This window comes from Schistocerca serialis, chromosome 1 (assembly GCF_023864345.2).
Source record: "Schistocerca serialis cubense isolate TAMUIC-IGC-003099 chromosome 1, iqSchSeri2.2, whole genome shotgun sequence".
In the NCBI taxonomy this organism is placed as follows: Eukaryota; Metazoa; Arthropoda; class Insecta; order Orthoptera; family Acrididae; genus Schistocerca; species Schistocerca serialis.
In genome coordinates, this window is record NC_064638.1 from 26,560,256 (window position 1) to 26,577,008 (window position 16,753).

General features: G+C 43.5%; 1 protein-coding gene across 1 annotated transcript in view; it reads left to right on the forward strand.

Moving 5' to 3' along the window:
* Nucleotides 1-6,097: 6,097 nt before the first annotated feature.
* LOC126456930 (uncharacterized) overlaps nt 6,098-16,753 on the forward strand; it is a 29,898-nt gene continuing 19,242 nt past the window's right edge. The window contains exon 1 of the mRNA XM_050092868.1: nt 6,098-6,221. Coding sequence (XP_049948825.1) covers nt 6,121-6,221 — 101 coding nt within the window. The 5' untranslated portion in view covers nt 6,098-6,120. The remainder of the gene's footprint in view (nt 6,222-16,753) is intronic.

A 16,753-nucleotide genomic window follows, 5' to 3' on the forward strand; every position in this document is an offset into this window, starting at 1 on the left:
ACTGGTCACAGTTCTCTTTAGGTTGAACAACGTGTTTCCAAAAACACTAAACAACAAATGTAGCCGCGCGGGATTAGCCGAGCGGTCTTAGGCGCTGCAGTCACAGACGACTGTGCGGCTGGTCCCGGCGGAGGTTCGAGTCCTCCCTCGGACATGGGTGTGAGTGTTTGTCCTAAGGATAATTTAGGTTAAGTAGTGTGTAAGCTTAGGGACTGATGACCTTAGCAGTTAAGTCCCATAAGATTTCACACACAATTTTTAGTTTTCACACACACAACAAATGTATTGAAATGGTCATTGTTGTTGTGGTCTTCAGTTCGACGGTTGGTTCAATGCACTTTCTCGCGCCACGCAACCGTGTCCAAGCTTCTTCATACTCTACTGTAACCTACGTCTGTTTCAGCCTACTTACTGCCGACAGGATTTCCTCTACAATTTCTACTCGTCACCTCCGCCCCCCCCCCACCCCCCCGCTCCCCACCTCCCATACACAAGCAACATACACACTTATCCTCCTTACACAAACGGACGATAAACATTTTACACAACTGGCGAATAGAAAATTTTGAAATGTGGTAATACACATCATGAAAACTGAAAGACTTCAACAACTGAAACTGGGAAGAAAGAAATCTGTGGCCGCTGATATGACACATTCAAGTAATCGTCAAAGTTTCGATTCCCGTATAAGGCTACACAAGAACAAATACTCGTACCTTCAGAAAAAAAAAAAACTTCTTAAGATTTAAATTTATGTCGGTACGGCATGGTGCCTCATTCACAACGCTACGAAGACGTGCTCGAAACCAGCTAAGAAAATTACAGTAATGTCTCCAAAGCCATCTAGACAATATTCGATGAAGACACAAAAACACAAAAATAAATTACAACCCCACTGCCGATGGGCTCATAGCCCATTACCAGTTCGTTAAAATAAAAATGATCTATAATCATATATACACCAATACCCAGTGAGCCTGCTGTCGGCGATATATAGATAAGCTCTGCTTTCTCCTGAATTGTAGTCGGAGCAAGCGTTGATAGTAGTTTAGACGTCTACTACTCTTTAGCGGAGGGCAGAAGTCCCTCGCTTCATTTGTTACATGTCAGTTCTCCATTACATGTTCTGAAAGTTCACAAAATTTTTTCAGTGTGCTATGTTTTTTGTTATTTGTTGTAGATACTGGGAGGTAACCCCATCAGACTATATGTATTTTTCGGTAGTGAGGTTCAAGGTTAATGTTTATTACTAAACTATTTCACTCAGATGTCTGGTTAAAAATTTGTGCAGTTAACAAAATGTAGGCTGTAGTTGCGTATACTGGACCCCCATCATTCGCCTAAATCAGCGACTGTAATAATATTTAAAAGGATTCACATTTATTCTTCAGTCTCAATCACATTTTTGATTGCCTGGCGTGTTTCGATCTCTCTGGATCATCTTCATATCTATGTGCGTCATCAATCCGTCTTGTAAACATTTTACGCTCTCCTGTAGCAAATAACTGGTACGAACAACTGTTGATCATGTTAGGACAGCAACCAGCCACAAATTTACTTTGAGTTCCTTTATTCAAAGGAAACCGTTACCGATTTCGAATCGTTGCGATTCATCATCAGACGGTTTACACGCTTTCTTTCTACATTTGGTGTGTTTTTTACAGATTAATTGTCCTAAAATATAAATAAAACACAATTATAAACATGCCACACACAGATGGTTGCGTTGCAGATTTTCGTTGCATGTGACTTACGTGAAACGTCGGTTTCGAGTGATTGTTTCTATAACGTTCATCCAATCGATGTAAATGCATTCCCACTGCATCCTCGTTGTTGCACACGTAATAGTTCTCACTGTACACTTTAGATTTGTCACTGAGTTCATTCCAACCACGCACCACATGTTTTGGTACATACAAAGAGCTTACAAACATATGGGTGTCACAGATGCTATGATATATCGTAACATTTGACGATGATGTCCTATGTTTGGAAAGGATCATATATTCTTTTACAAAATTGTAATGTCTTTTACATTAGTGTAGAGGGGAATTAGCTGCAAAATTTTTAACACCACTTTTATAAACCTTTACGCACCATCAGGCAACAATGCGAGACGAGAGAGGGCAGCCTTTTTTAAAAGTGACATTTTATTTCTACTCCAAGAAAACCCTGCAGAAATTGTCATTGGTGCAGATTTTAATTGTGCTTCAAATAAAAAGGATCAGCGACCAAATTTTAACTTCTCCCAAGAACTGCAGGCGTTGGTCACCAACATAAAGTGGTTTGACGCGTGGGAAATAAAATATCCGACGCTGGTTCGCTTCACATATATCACTGGTGCTACACAGAGTAGAATCGACAGAATATATGTCACCCCCACTTTAGACACCAAAGTCTGTGGTATCGAGGTGATACCAGCCGCCTTCTCTGACCACCTCGGAGTGAGGTGCAGCATCAAATTATCCAGGCAAAAGACATATTGGGGTCGCCCACTGTGGAAATTAAATATCAACACCCTCTCTGAAAACGCTCTAGCTTTAAAGATGCAAGAAACTTGGCAGTCTGTTTTAAGGATGCGTACTAACGTGCATAACCCAATAACAAATTAGCGTTTAGTGTCCTGCAACTTTTATGAATTCAACGAGTAATGAATCGTTGCCAACCCAAAGAGGTTAATTCCTTATGTATAGTTTATCTTGAGCAGTGGACGCACTTCATGCTTGTGTTCAGTTTTAATCTCCCATTGCAAAATTTAAGACATGTGTTGTTATCATTATTAACAATACTGCCAAAACAGTAACGCAGTGAGCGTAGATTTAAGATAGTGCTTCACGTTCTTAACTTCATACTACAGTATAATCATAAAGGAATATTTTTTATTTTGCTGATAGTTAAAGTTTAACTAGAAAACATGCAAATGGGCTATCCCAAAGTATTGTTCTTCATTCGGAAATGAAAAAAAACTTGCAGTTTTCGATCCTGTTCCATAATTTCCTTTACATATACTGACACAAATTTGAAATATACTTCACGGAAAAAACATTAAAAATTGTGCAACATTCAGGTATTCCTAAGCTCAGCCCAACGTTACAAAACACTAGTCGTTTGCTGTTGTTATAACTACTCTAGGTACACCCAACATGTTGTTTGCAGGCCGTCTTAATGTAAGTGGCGTTGCAGGACACCCGTAACATGGACTCTTCGCCGCGACCAGAACTTCCGTGTCTTTGTTCCGTGGCGGCAGTGTCCACTGTGACCAGGAAGTGTGGTCGTGCGGCGTTTCATGGTTGTGACGTGTATGCCTGGCGACATGGGTACTGCACGGGTACAACACATCCTGGACGCTATCCTGACCCACAGACATAGTTAAAATTACACCTCACATGTTCCCTGGGTTTATTTTTTACCAGATCCCACCAGTTTCGACATCTTAGAGAGTGCATAACTGACACGCATGTTATTTCATACGGACGTGCACAATATATCAGTAATATCAGTAACCTTTCGACTGTTTTTTTATGTATGCTAAATGTTAATGCTTTGTATGTATCAACATGTAAACATTGTTTAAACAATGGAAAATCCTGGATGAAATGTAATTGTGTTAGCCGGCCGTAGTGACCGAGCGGTTCTGGGCGCTACAGCTGGAACCGCGCGACCGCTATGATCGCAGGTTCGAATCCTGCCTCGGGCATGGATGTGTGTAATGTCCTTAGAACTACTTAAACCTTACTAACCTAAGTTCTAGGGGACTGATGACCCCAGAAGTCAAGTTCCATAGTGCTCAGAGCCATTTGAACCATTTTGTAATTCTGTTATGAAAAGGGTAGTTGCTACACGCCATACAGCGGAAATTCTGAGTCACGTATAGACACAAGAAAAAGAGAGTCAGAAACTGTGTGTGTCTTCTTTTCGACGAAGGACTTGGCTTGTTGATCGAAAGTTCACTTTCCAGTCTTCTTCTTGTGCCTATATGCGACTCAGCTTCTCCGCTATATGGTGAGTAGCAATTATCCTCTCCATCCGCTATTTGGTGAGTAGCAACTATCCTTTTCATAACATTGTATACATCGTTTGTTTGTCCTGTACACCGGACGCCACTGATGATGTACTCTCGGGCCCGAATGGCGGTCTGACAGTTGAATACTTTTCATTCTGTTCGTGGTGTGGAGCAAAATGACTTTTAACAAACACTTACAAGCTGCAGAAGACGAAGCACACGAGATTTCACCATAAAAAAGAATTAATAAGTCGACTCAACACTGGAAAGCAAACCAAAATGCAGAGGAAACCTGACACATTACAGTATTTTTATGAGTTTTGTAAGTCATATTGTTTTATTCCCTGTTCCCCCTACAAAATTAGGTGACACGCCTTGATAGCTAAACAGGTGATGAAACAGATATTCTGAGCAGTTGTCTAGACGCGGTTATAGTCGAAGAAACGGATGTGACGAGATTCGTTAAAGTGGGAACAAGGCGCCCCTATCTGAGGTAAAGTGCAGTGGCTGGTTATCGTGTGACACTGTCCTTTTTTTTTCCTATGCTCAGCTTTCCCTAGAACGTTGGAAAGAACATGTGCCAGCCCAGCTGTCTGATATTTGAATTCACCTAAGTGTAGTCGCTATTTTAACGACTCATGTACGGGTATCTACTATAAATACTTTTTTACCTCTTTTTATTTTATAATAGTAAACTCGACAGTACAATCTTTCTTATTAATTACAAGTGTATCTCTTCGGTCACAGATTTTTCAATAACTGAATATGTAATCTTTGCTATGAGAGCTTGTACGGCAGACGAGAATAAGCAACCGATAGTGGAGACTCGGAGTGAGTTGTAAGCACGCGGCTGCAGGGAGGCGTCGTGTCTCGCGACCCACCGAAAAGGTGCCGAGAGCAACGTGTGAACTGAAGTATAGCAAATTATAAGGGGCTAGTGATTAGCGTAAGTAACCTGTGAACGGTTACATTTCACCTGACTGAACAAAGACGGTTTCGCAAGTACGTTGGGCAGCTCTCGTACACTCGCAGTTGAATGAATTTCTGGGCGTTATAAATAAGAACAGAAAATTCTGCCTACAGCGGGGACTACATGTCCCACCTTCACCCGCCCATGTTAGGCAAAATTCTTCCGCCTGACACATATAGCACGATTACCGTCAGAGGGTGGCACGGGACCACAAGCCCCACCGCCACACCCCCAAAGTCAATTGCAGTGACGCAGTCACTGCCCTGTGGAAATTTACCGCCTCACCAACACAGCTAGACCGGTGATGCTGTATTGTAACATATCACCCCGGACCACAAGTCCATTAAAAGATAAAAAAAAAAATGCCTGACTCATGCAGTACTATCACCGTCAGAGGGTGGCATGGGACCACAAGCCCCACCGCCACACCTCCAAAGTGAATTGCAGTGACGCAGTCACTGCCCTGTGGAAGTTTACTGCCTCACAAACACAGTTAGACCGCAATAGACTGGTGATGCTGTATTGTAACATATCACCCCGGACTACAAGACCATTTTTAACAAAAGAATGTAGTTGATGTGGTGTCACCGCCAGACACCACACTTGCTAGGTGGTAGCTTTAAATCGGCCGCGGTCTATTAGTATATGCCGGACCCGCGTGTCGCCACTGTCAGTGATTGCAGACCGAGGGCCACCACAAGGCAGGGGCCACCACAAGGCAGGTCTCGAGAGACTTACTAGCACTCTCATCAAGAACGATGTATACTAATGATGGGTTAAAGTTAAGTATTCCAGCAGCTACGTACCTTTCTTTATAGCATTCATTACGTGTCCTGTTTCAGACCTCACGCCATCCTGCGTGAGTTTAAGCGCGTGCCTTTCGGTTACCCATCACTGTGGACTGGCTGTCTTGTCAGTCCACAACATTTTTGACGACGAGGCTTAAAAGAGGATTTCGCGTTCGTATTGCTCTAATTTACTTGTGTCATGGCTTCGCCACATTCTCCAGATGTACTGTCCGAATTTTATCGCTTGCAGAATCAGCAGACGCAGGCGTTATTGGATGCCCTTGGACAGCTCGTCCAGGGTCAACGTGCAATGCAAACCGATGCGGCAGCCGCCGCTTCACCGCTACCGCAGCCACAACATGCTGTGCACCCCCGCTTCGGCACTACGATGCGGAGGTGGAAACCTGGACGGAGTGGTCACGCCAGCTTGGATTTCATCTCGCCGCGTACAGAATTCAAGGTAACGAGCGGCAGCCTCATTTATTGGCGCGTGTAGGGGTGCAAACGTACCGTGTGATAGTGAAATTATTTCCCCGACGCGACGTAGCAACTCTGTCCTACGAAGAAATTTTGTCGGCATTAGATGCATATTTCAAAGAAACAGTCAATGTCGTTGCAAAAAGGTATACGTTCTTTCGTACAAAACGTACGGCCGGTAAAACTAATCGGGAGTGGGTTGCAACATTGCAAGGCCTTACCAGGGATTGTGCTTTTGAGTGTGAATGTGGACTCAATTATTCAGATACTATGGTACGTGGTGCAATTGCACAGAACGTTTCTGATATTCGTATACGGGAGCAAATTTTGAAACTAGTCAATCCCTCCCTTCAACAAGTGATAGACATATTGGATAGGCAAGACACACTTGACTTTGCTCAGGAATCATCTGAAATTTCGCCAGCTGTGTGTCACATTAACCGGCCCGCCGGGCGCGCTGCACGGAACGGTAAACAGCCCTCGCACCCGTCCGCGTAGCCACGTGTCCCGCGCCAGCATGCAAATGCAGTACTAAAGTCATGCCCGCAGTGTGCTACTAGACATTCGCGTGAGAATTGCTCGTCACGCCAAGCTATTTGCTTTTTCTGTAATAAAAAAGGACATGTTCAGAGTGTTTGCCAGAAAAAGCTCAGATCGGACACTAAAAACAACGATTCCAGGCCTTTTGCTTCGCGCCGGTATCGAACCAAGACTGCTCAGGCTCGTGAACCTCCGCCCATGGCCAGGCCTTTTGCTTCGCGCCGGTATCGAACCAAGACCGCTCAGGCTCGTGAACCTTCGCCCATGGACATTCATGTAGTTAATTCCACTCAGCCCAGTGCCACTCCTTCTAACAGTGACTGTGTTCGTCCCACAAATAGTGTGCGTCGACGTCGCCGGAAATCGCGTCAAGTCGCAAGTGCTGCTGTACCAGTATCAGTTCAAATTGCACGAGAAAGTCGCTCTTGTCGTCAGCAGGACAATAAACTTTTTGTAGACTTGGACATTAATGCCAACGTGATCCCATACCAGCTCGATACCGGAGCTGCAGTTTCTCTGATCAATAAAGACACGTACAAACAACTGGGCACACCCCCGTTGCATGCCGCCAATGTTACGCTAACTACATATTCAGGTCACGCGATCCCTGTGTTAGGACAGTGCAGCCTTCTTGCAACATACAAGGGACAAACAAAACTTGTGTCATTTTACATCCTTCGTTCTTCTTCTGCAGTGAACTTGTTTGGTTTAGATTTATTTCAGTTGTTTAACTTGTCTATAGTAAATCAGGTACTATCAGTGAACCAGACTGTGCCTTCAGACAGTGTTTCTCGTCTATGTGAGGATACAGCATTCGATTCCTCCGAACTTGCTTGTAGGTTCATTGATTCGGAAACCGATGACGTGGTCGAATCGTTTCCGATCGATTTTCGTCGTGTAGCTACAGCCTCAGCTGCTGACCCTGTCCTTGCTACGGTTTTGCGTTTTGTTGCTACGCAATGGCCCTTGTCACAGTCATGGATAGAGGATCCGTTGGTTCGCCGATTTTTTGCTCACAAGGAGAGACTTTTTGTTCGACGTGGTGTTTTGTTGTTGCGTTCTGATAATGATCAGTCCAGAGTCGTGGTCCCACGTTCGTTACAGTCCTCTGTCTTAAAGCTTCTTCACCAAGGACATTGGGGTATTGTGCGAACGAAGCAACTTGCTCGTCAGGACTGTACTTGGTTCGGAATCGATGCTGCGATTACGAATATGTGCTCTTCTTGCATGGCGTGTGCCGAACAACAATCCGCACCGCCGCGGAACTTCTTTGCATGGCCAAAAGCCACTTCCCCTTGGCAACGCTTGCACATAGATTTTGCTGGTCCATTCTGGAATGCTTGATGGTTGGTTGTGGTCGATTCTTTCAGTAATTTCCCTTTTGTTGTCCGGATGTCTTCCACGACGTCTTCTGCCACCGTCCAAGCATTATCCGCTTTCTTTTGCATTGAAGGTCTTCCACAGACTATTGTTTCCGACAATGGCCCACAATTCATGTCCGCAGAATTTCAGTCACTCTGCAAGGCCAATGGTATTCGACATCTGACATCCGCGCCGTTTTCGCCTCAGTCAAACGGTGCCGCTGAACGATTGGTCCGGACTTTCAAGTCACAGATGTTGAAGTTGAAAGAGTTGTTGCTCTTTTTGTCTTCGTATCGCTCTCAGCCTCGAGATGGTCGCTCGCCGGCTGAGTTGCTCCACGGTCGTCCTCATCGAACCTTGATGTCTTCGTTGCATCCGCCGCATCAGGTTCCTGTGCAGCGGGAGACTCCTGTTTTTGCTCCAGGCGACGTTGTATGCTATCGAAACTATCGCGGTTCACAGCGTTGGCTCGCAGGGCGCATTCTTCGCTGCCTCGGCCGCGCTATGTATCTGGTTTTGGGGGCCACTGGTGAGGTGTGTCGGCATCTCAATCAGCTGCGTCTCTGTCGTCGCACGGGTTCTGCCGCTCCCCGTCTGCTTTCAGCGACGGTGCCGTCCGGTCAGCGCCCTGGGGACCCATCTACTGGCTCGCCTCATCCCCAGGTGTTACCAACGCTGCCTTCCATTTTGCCCCATGGCGACGCGCCGCCGCCGCCGCCCTTTCTCCCGCCGACGCCGCCCGCAGTAGACGCGTCGCTGCAGCCGCCAAGCGCCTCGCCTCCCTGGGTCACGCGCCGCCGATCGCTTCCCGTGACCAGCACTCCTCCGCCATGGAACTCTTGCCCGCTCCGGATCACATGGCGTCTTCGCGCGTCGGGTACCCCGACGCGATGGAGGTCGACCCTTCGGCCCCTCCTGTCTCTCTACGGGCGCATACACCGCATGTTGGCGTGCACCCTGGACTAGGTTTTCAGGCGTTTCCTAGATCCCCTCGGACCGAATGGCAGGTTGCGGGTGGCACAGCCTCGCCTGTTATTAGGCTTCCCACCTCGTCGCATACGTCAACATGGGGTCCTCCCACGGCGGGCGGAAGCCTTATAACACAACCGTTCGCCGATTTGCGGGGGAGGAATGTGGTGTCACCGCCAGACACCACACTTGCTAGGTGGTAGCTTTAAATCGGCCGCGGTCCATTAGTACATGTCGGACCCGCGTGTCGCCACTGTCAGTGATCGCAGACCGAGCGCCACCACACGGCAGGTCTCGAGAGACTTACTAGCACTCGCCCCAGTTGTACAGACGACTTAGCTAGCGATGCAACACTGACGAAGCCTCGTTTATTTGCAGAGAAGATAGTTAGAATAGCCTTCAGCTAAGTCAATGGCTACGACCTAGCAAGGCGCCATAGCAATTGATAGATATCGTATGAAGCATGTCTCATCAAGAACGATGTATACAAATGATGGATTAAAGTTAAGTATTCCAACAGCTACGTACTTTTCTTTATAGCATTCATTACGTATCCTGTTTCAGACCTCACGCCATCCTGCGTGAGTTTAAGCGCGTGCCTTTCGGTTACCCATCACTGTGGACTGGCTGTCTTGTCAGTCCACAACAGTTGATATGCTTAGAATAATATTCAGTAGTTCATTGTTGGTTATTACCGATGTGTAGCGTCATAACGCAGAAGGGAAGGTGAAACCCGTAGAAATTATGCGTTTGCGACGGAAGTCGTCGGTATGATGTACTGGTACAGACAAACGATTTCAACTTTAGAAAAACTGGATTAATCATATAAGAGAAAGACCTTCACAAATTGAGGAAGGCAGTAACGTGTTTGTCCACCTCGGGCAGCTACTCGTTGGAATTCCTGACGAATACCGCACCAAATTCTGTCCACCTGGTGCGTTACATCGTGAAAATCTCTAGCTGCTTGGAGGACCCCTCCCACATTGGTGCAAACTTTCTAAATTGTGGAGAGATCCAGCAACCTTTTTGGCCAAGGTAATGTTTGGCATGCACGAGGACAAACAGTAGAAACTCTCGCCGTGTTAGGGCGAGCATTATGTTGCTGAAATGTAAGCCCAGGATGGCTTGCCATGAAGGGCAACAAAACAGGGCGCTGAATGTCTGCGACGTGCACCTGTGCTGTAAGGGTACCGCGTATAGCCATCAAAGGAGTCCTGCTATGAAAACCAGAGGAGTCCTGCTATGAAATAAAATGGCAAGATAGACATCTGGCCGTATGGCGGACGATTGTCAAATTGGTATTCAACTACTATCTGGGTCGTCCCCAGACACTTCTCTGCTGGTCATCGAGACCTAACTCGAAGAGCGACTCATCACTGAAGACTAGTCCAGTCGGTCAGATTGCAGGCCGAAGATGCGTCTGGAGACGAGGAAATGTCTCGCAGAGATAGTTCAAACATTCATCATCTTTCGATAAAGCTTTCACGATCTGTTTCAATGAGCTCAACATAATGTGTAGCGGTCTCAATTCAGTTTTTTGGTATACAAGATACAGCACGAGAAGCTTTAGGTACGAAAACAGCAAATGTAATGGGAGGCGATACTACACACAGAACACCCTATTTCTACCGAGATGTTCAAAAATTACTTGTTCAGCCAGTCACATGCGGGAAGGCTGCATGGAGTGTGAGATTAATAGTAATAGGTTTAAATCGAATATACGAAAAATAAAACAGCACTATTGCAAGTGATAGACAAAACGCATGAAACGAGACCTTTATGGAACACAATGTGTGGTGAATGCCCCTGGAGCAAATGAACGATGCTACTGAACACATTCGGATATAGAATATGCAATAAAATTCAGTGGGAAAATTATTTTCGACCTTTCTTGGTCTCTATTGATTGGGCTATCACATCACCAGCATAGTCGGCTATACCCTTAACATTATTATTATCATACGACTTTTGTAGATGTTTACTCCTCCCCCCATGAACCATGGACCTTGCCGTTGGTGGGGAGGCTTGCGTGCCTCAGCGATACAGATGGCCGTACCGTAGGTGCAACCACAACGGAGGGGTATATGTTGAGAGGCCAGACAAACATGTGGTTCCTGAAGAGGGGCAGCAGCCTTTTCAGTAGTTGCAGAGCTGCATCAAACCAGTCTCAGGACTGAAGACCACAACAACAACAACAACAACGCTTGAACTAACTACACTGATATTTCGATCCAAACTTAACCCTTGCAAGCACAGTACATTCGTAGTCTGAAAGCCACATGAATGCAACGACATAACTGTTTTGTTTATTTTGCACTGTTGGAATTCATAAAATTGTTAGGTGAAATTTACACAATTGTTAAGTGCTCAACTAATACAGTGGTGGAATATAGGGATGAACTTTATTAGGCTTGAAAGCCCATTTTCGAGTACAGAACTGTTTCCGACGATGGAAACCATGTGAAGGTAATGTGTGTGAAATCTTATGGGACTTAACTGCTAAGGTCATCAGTCCCTAAGCTTACACACCACTTAACCTAAATTATCCTAAGGGCACACACACACACACACACACACACACACACACACACACACACACACACACACACACACACACACACATGCCCGAGGGAGGACTCGAACCTCCGCCGGGACCAGCCGCACAGTCCATGACTGTAGCGCCCCGACCGCTCGGCTAATCCCGCGCGGCACGTGAAGGTAAGTGAAGACCAAAGACAGACTGAATGTGGGGAAATAATTCGTGCAGTCACAAATTTCTGACGAATAGTAGGAGTGAGTGGCGTGACCAGCGTACTAGAAATCCCGACTGGTAGGGGCTGAGTGTGGGACTGAGGATGCATTTGAAGGTCACTTTGTACGTTTTTCTTGAGTAACTCGGAAACTACGGCCTCTAGCGAAAACGTACCCCAATGTAGAATTTAACTATTTTAAATTTCCTACAAAAATGTCCTGTTAATTGTTTCTGCACAATTTGTAGTTTGCGCGTGGTGAGCGAGAGAATATGAAAATCTCCCGCATGGTTTTTGAAGGCCAGCTGTAACACTACGGGCTGCAAAAAACAAAATCGGTAGGGGCAGCTTGAGACACCTTGTATATTATACAGCAACTGAAATGTGTACAATGCGAAATATTTAAGAATGCAGCACGAAACATAACATTCTATCAGTGCTAAAAACTATAGAAAATGGCGGAAATTGCTTATGGCGGTCTCCAATGAGGATTTCTTCGTGTGAGTCTAAGATTTGTCATGTGACTGAAGTACCGACCAAAAGAAAAACACGTGTTCCTAGCTACACTATCTGCTAGGTACAACACACTCCCGACCTAAAACTAGAGTAATGGCATTTCCGGGAATATTCCCATTCTGTTCAAAGACAACTATCAACACAAAACCTACAGAACAGATCCCTTATTTCTCCTATCTGGTTGCTGAAATAAGTGACAATAAAGGCTGGTATATTGAAACTACGTTTCAACGTTTTCGAACACATTTGTGGTGACGGTGAGTAACAAGACAGGAAAGGGCGTGAGAATAAAAGTAAATAAAGGCATCACCAGTTTTAATGAATGGGAGTGAGACAGAAGGACGTCAGTAAGACCGAAAGGACGGAAATGAGGATTTCAAGAAATGTTAGACCCAATACGTAATGAACACGGAAGAACAGAACTTAATGTTTAGAATATTAGAGAGAGTGGACGATACAGAAGAAGAACGAAAGAAGGTATTAACACAATAAATGAAGACAGATTGCCAAAACGGATAGGGCTAATAAGCCACAACGAAGAAGAGAGTCGGAAACGCCCAGGAAAAGATGGGAACAACTCTGAGTGTGAAGTCGGAATACGTATTTTTCCTTCCCAAATCGTGGAGTGCAGAAGAACAGACTTTTACTCATGTCGTTATTTTATAGCATGTATATTATCCAGTGATTCCAGTAATGATTTATTACATTTTATTATGTATCTAAAAATTTTCCGCATGTCTCAATTGCAACATACTCAACAAGGAATGCAGGAGTATCAACTGGCCAACAATTGCACGGGCCGTGCATGTGGGAGGCAGGGAGGGTGTACGAGGTCAGTTGCGGCGCTTCGCCAATCTTCACGACGTATCGTTCGCGGTCATTCAGTTGGAATTCACTTGTTTCCAGCATTTGACTTACTTCAGTTATTCACCGATTTTAGAAAATGTTGCAACTAGAAGGGGAACCTTTGTGCCATCGTTCATAAATAAATAATCACACAAATACTCATTCCTCTGCACACAACTGTACACCAGTTCGCTTATTCATAGCTTGAGTAAACACTGCCATATTAAATGTCATAAAGTTGTTCGATGCAAACATAAACGTCAAAATAGGCAACATTTATAGTTTAAGGCGAGATTTCGTAGATTAAGAAGTTGACATGCATTTACCTGCACGTGGTTTCCATCTTCGGAAATAGTTCTGTATTCGAAAATGGGCTTAAAGTCCTAATAAAGTTTCACGAAGCAAGGCAAAAAGAGTCCCGTTTAATCAACACAATACGAAATGTTTTTCCAAGATCCTACAGTTAAATCAGTCTTTTGCAGCCAGAAGTGTGGAGTATAATATGGTGTACTGAAATCCTAAATAAAACCAACCTTTCAGGGAAAAATGTTTCTGAGCGCCTCTCGTAATTCTTGATCAGCTTCGATATGAAAAGTTTCTCGCACTGGAAGCGACAGTCACTGGCATGGTTATTAGTAATTGTTGGGTTATGGGTTTCCAATTTCATTTAAGTATTTCAATATTAGCACTGAAGTTTTCATATTCTTGTTCACTTTGTCTCTGACGCAACAACTTTTGAGTATTCACCACTTACCTTTTATACTTAGCTCTCTCACACGTTTATTTCATAGCGTTTTCAGTTCATCCTATAAGTGTCTTAAACTTTTTGGTGAAAAAAACTGAAACAAAAGTTTGGGCAACTGGCTAAGTATTCCGAAATATTCAAACTTATAATACTGTGTCAACGACAGGGTAGAAAAAAATCAGCTACGTATTCTCCTCTGGAAGCTGTGGCCTGCAAAGTACATCGTCACTTTTACAATCAAATTGGGCAAAATTTGAACAAAAGAGAACTGGCAGAAAAGAAACCAATCTGTAAAGTTTGAGCTATCACTTTCGTAGTTACTGCGCGTTAAAGAAAACCTTCCTCACGGCAATTCTCGCTTAAACTTTATTTAACCTTCGAGCGATTTGGTTGCTAATTTCACGTCCATGTTTTCTGCCTGAAGGGCCTTACTTGCAAAGAGAAGCTCATACCGTATGACAACACCGTCAATAAACTAGAAGTTATCTAATTCGTTCACAGCAAGAAAGTGTGCTTCGCTCTTCGTTTTCAATTCATCAATGCTATTGCTCATCTCAAGAGGGGCATCTGTGACTTCTCTTGATTGGTACGTCATAGCGTCGACACTCTCCACCCAACTTTCCCATCGAGGTTCTGAGAGCTTCCTCACTGTTAACTTTGGTACTCTGTTTTTGGTGCATCCTCTCAGAGAGCGGAAATCTTATTGAACAGTGTATGTTCTTTGAATTACACGAAAAAATGTAACTGCTTTTGCTGTGCGTTTTGCCGCATCTGATAACACAAGATTAATATTCCAGGTAGCACATGGCACATAAAATGCTCTTGGATTACATCGGGATTCTGGTTTGAACACCACTTCAATTACCATCTATATTTGTACCATTTTCGTAACTTTGGCCTCCGCAGCTACGAATATCGAGACCTAGTTGGTCTACTTTCGATAAACGGGTTTTAGGCAAACTTTCTCCTGTTGTTGAAGAGACATCCATAAAGTCTACAGTCATTGTTAAGTTTGTAAACCTATAAGAATACACAAACAATGTCATTTGTTCATTTTTGGTTGTATCAAGAGTACAATGAGGGATGACTGTTAATTTTCTAGAAGAAAGTAAATATTTTTCAGTGTTGTTTTGTACTTTGAGTGCATGCAAATTTATGAGTTAATGTTGAATGTTTTTGTACACAAGAGCGGTCAGGAATTTCTTAAGTTTTTAACCGCGATTAAATTTTTCTGCAAAACAGGGTCAAATTCTACAATCATTCGGATCAAACCAAGAAAATTGCAATTATTATATTGATAGAGCATGTAGCTGGCTCCTTTGAAGGCCATATTATGCTGAGCCAGATACCTGATGGCGCGTATAATTCTGTTTAGAGCCAAAACCAACGTCGCTTCTCTCTTTCTAGTAGTTCACTTCGATAACTACCACTTTTTTGTTTCAACTGTCTCACACTGTCAGCATCTTTTTGCAGTGTATGTGGACAAATGATTGAGACTGGGTTCATTTAGGAGATCGGCTTACAGGCCATGAACAGTCTGTCACTTGACAGCTTGTTTGCAGAAGATCGAAAAATTTAACAACAGCAACAAAGAACGTTTTTGGTACATTTCGAATACACAATCCATTTTCGATCCCTTTTTTCTCCATTGGATAGAGTTGTTACATAATAAAAATTTACAATTCATTTTTAACTTTAATACGAGAAGGGAAGAAAATTTTCAATTTTAGTAGGGCCTTTCTGTACAATTTCATTTATTATGGAGGATGTTAACGTATTAGGTCAAGTGCCTGGGTGTGGATTTGTGATTATTTCACGGCCGCTATTAGTAGACCTAGCTGAATGTGGGATACCAGTTGGTTCTCATAACAATATATTTTCAGTTTTATCTAAAGCACCACATGATGAGAGGGTAGTGTTAATGACATCACCATTTCAGCATAAATTAGTTTTAATTTGTGAAGATAAGCGTCTTTTTTTGCAGTTCAAAATAGTTCGTGATGAAGTTTTTTATCACCTTATTTTTATTTATTTATTTATTTTTTTAATTTTTTTTAGCACACGGGAGGAACTCTATATCGTATCACAGGACGCACATACAGCACAAGAAACATTTTGAACTCGAACGTACATTTAAACTCATGACAACTAACAAATTATTCTGTGAGATACCGATGAGAATAATGCTTAATTGTTAGCCACAGCAGTGAGTTGCAAGGGTGCAGAGAAGCGCTAAGAGACAATGAATAACGTTTCTCTTAAATTACGGATGAGCAGATATTAACAGGAGATACTGTCGCGCATCCATATTGGGGATGGTGGTTATCATTGGTACAACTGGTTTTCCGTTATATCGATTTATTACAACGTCAGTGCCACGGACACCTGACCGCTCAAATTTTGAAATAACTGAGTTAAGTTTTTATTTCTGTTATTTCCTGTAATATATGTAGGAAAAAGTTGACTTCCTCAGTTTCAAGATAAATAGTATCAAAATAATGAATAGGCAATAAAAGAAAACTTATGTCGAGAAAATCAGTGATCAATGGTCGGACTGTGTTAAGTGGTTGAATACTACGAAAAATTACTAGTTTTATCCTATTGATTCTAATTTTATGAAACTAAGTTCAAAAATTATGTAATCTAGGATCATACCACTATTTGGACATTATAAATAGCCAGCGCTAAAGGATGAAGACTGAGGTTGAAGAGCTCGTATTTTGCACGTTGGTTTGTCCTTTTTCAAGGGCTACAAGCGGACAAAGGTATATTATGTAGGCACAGAGA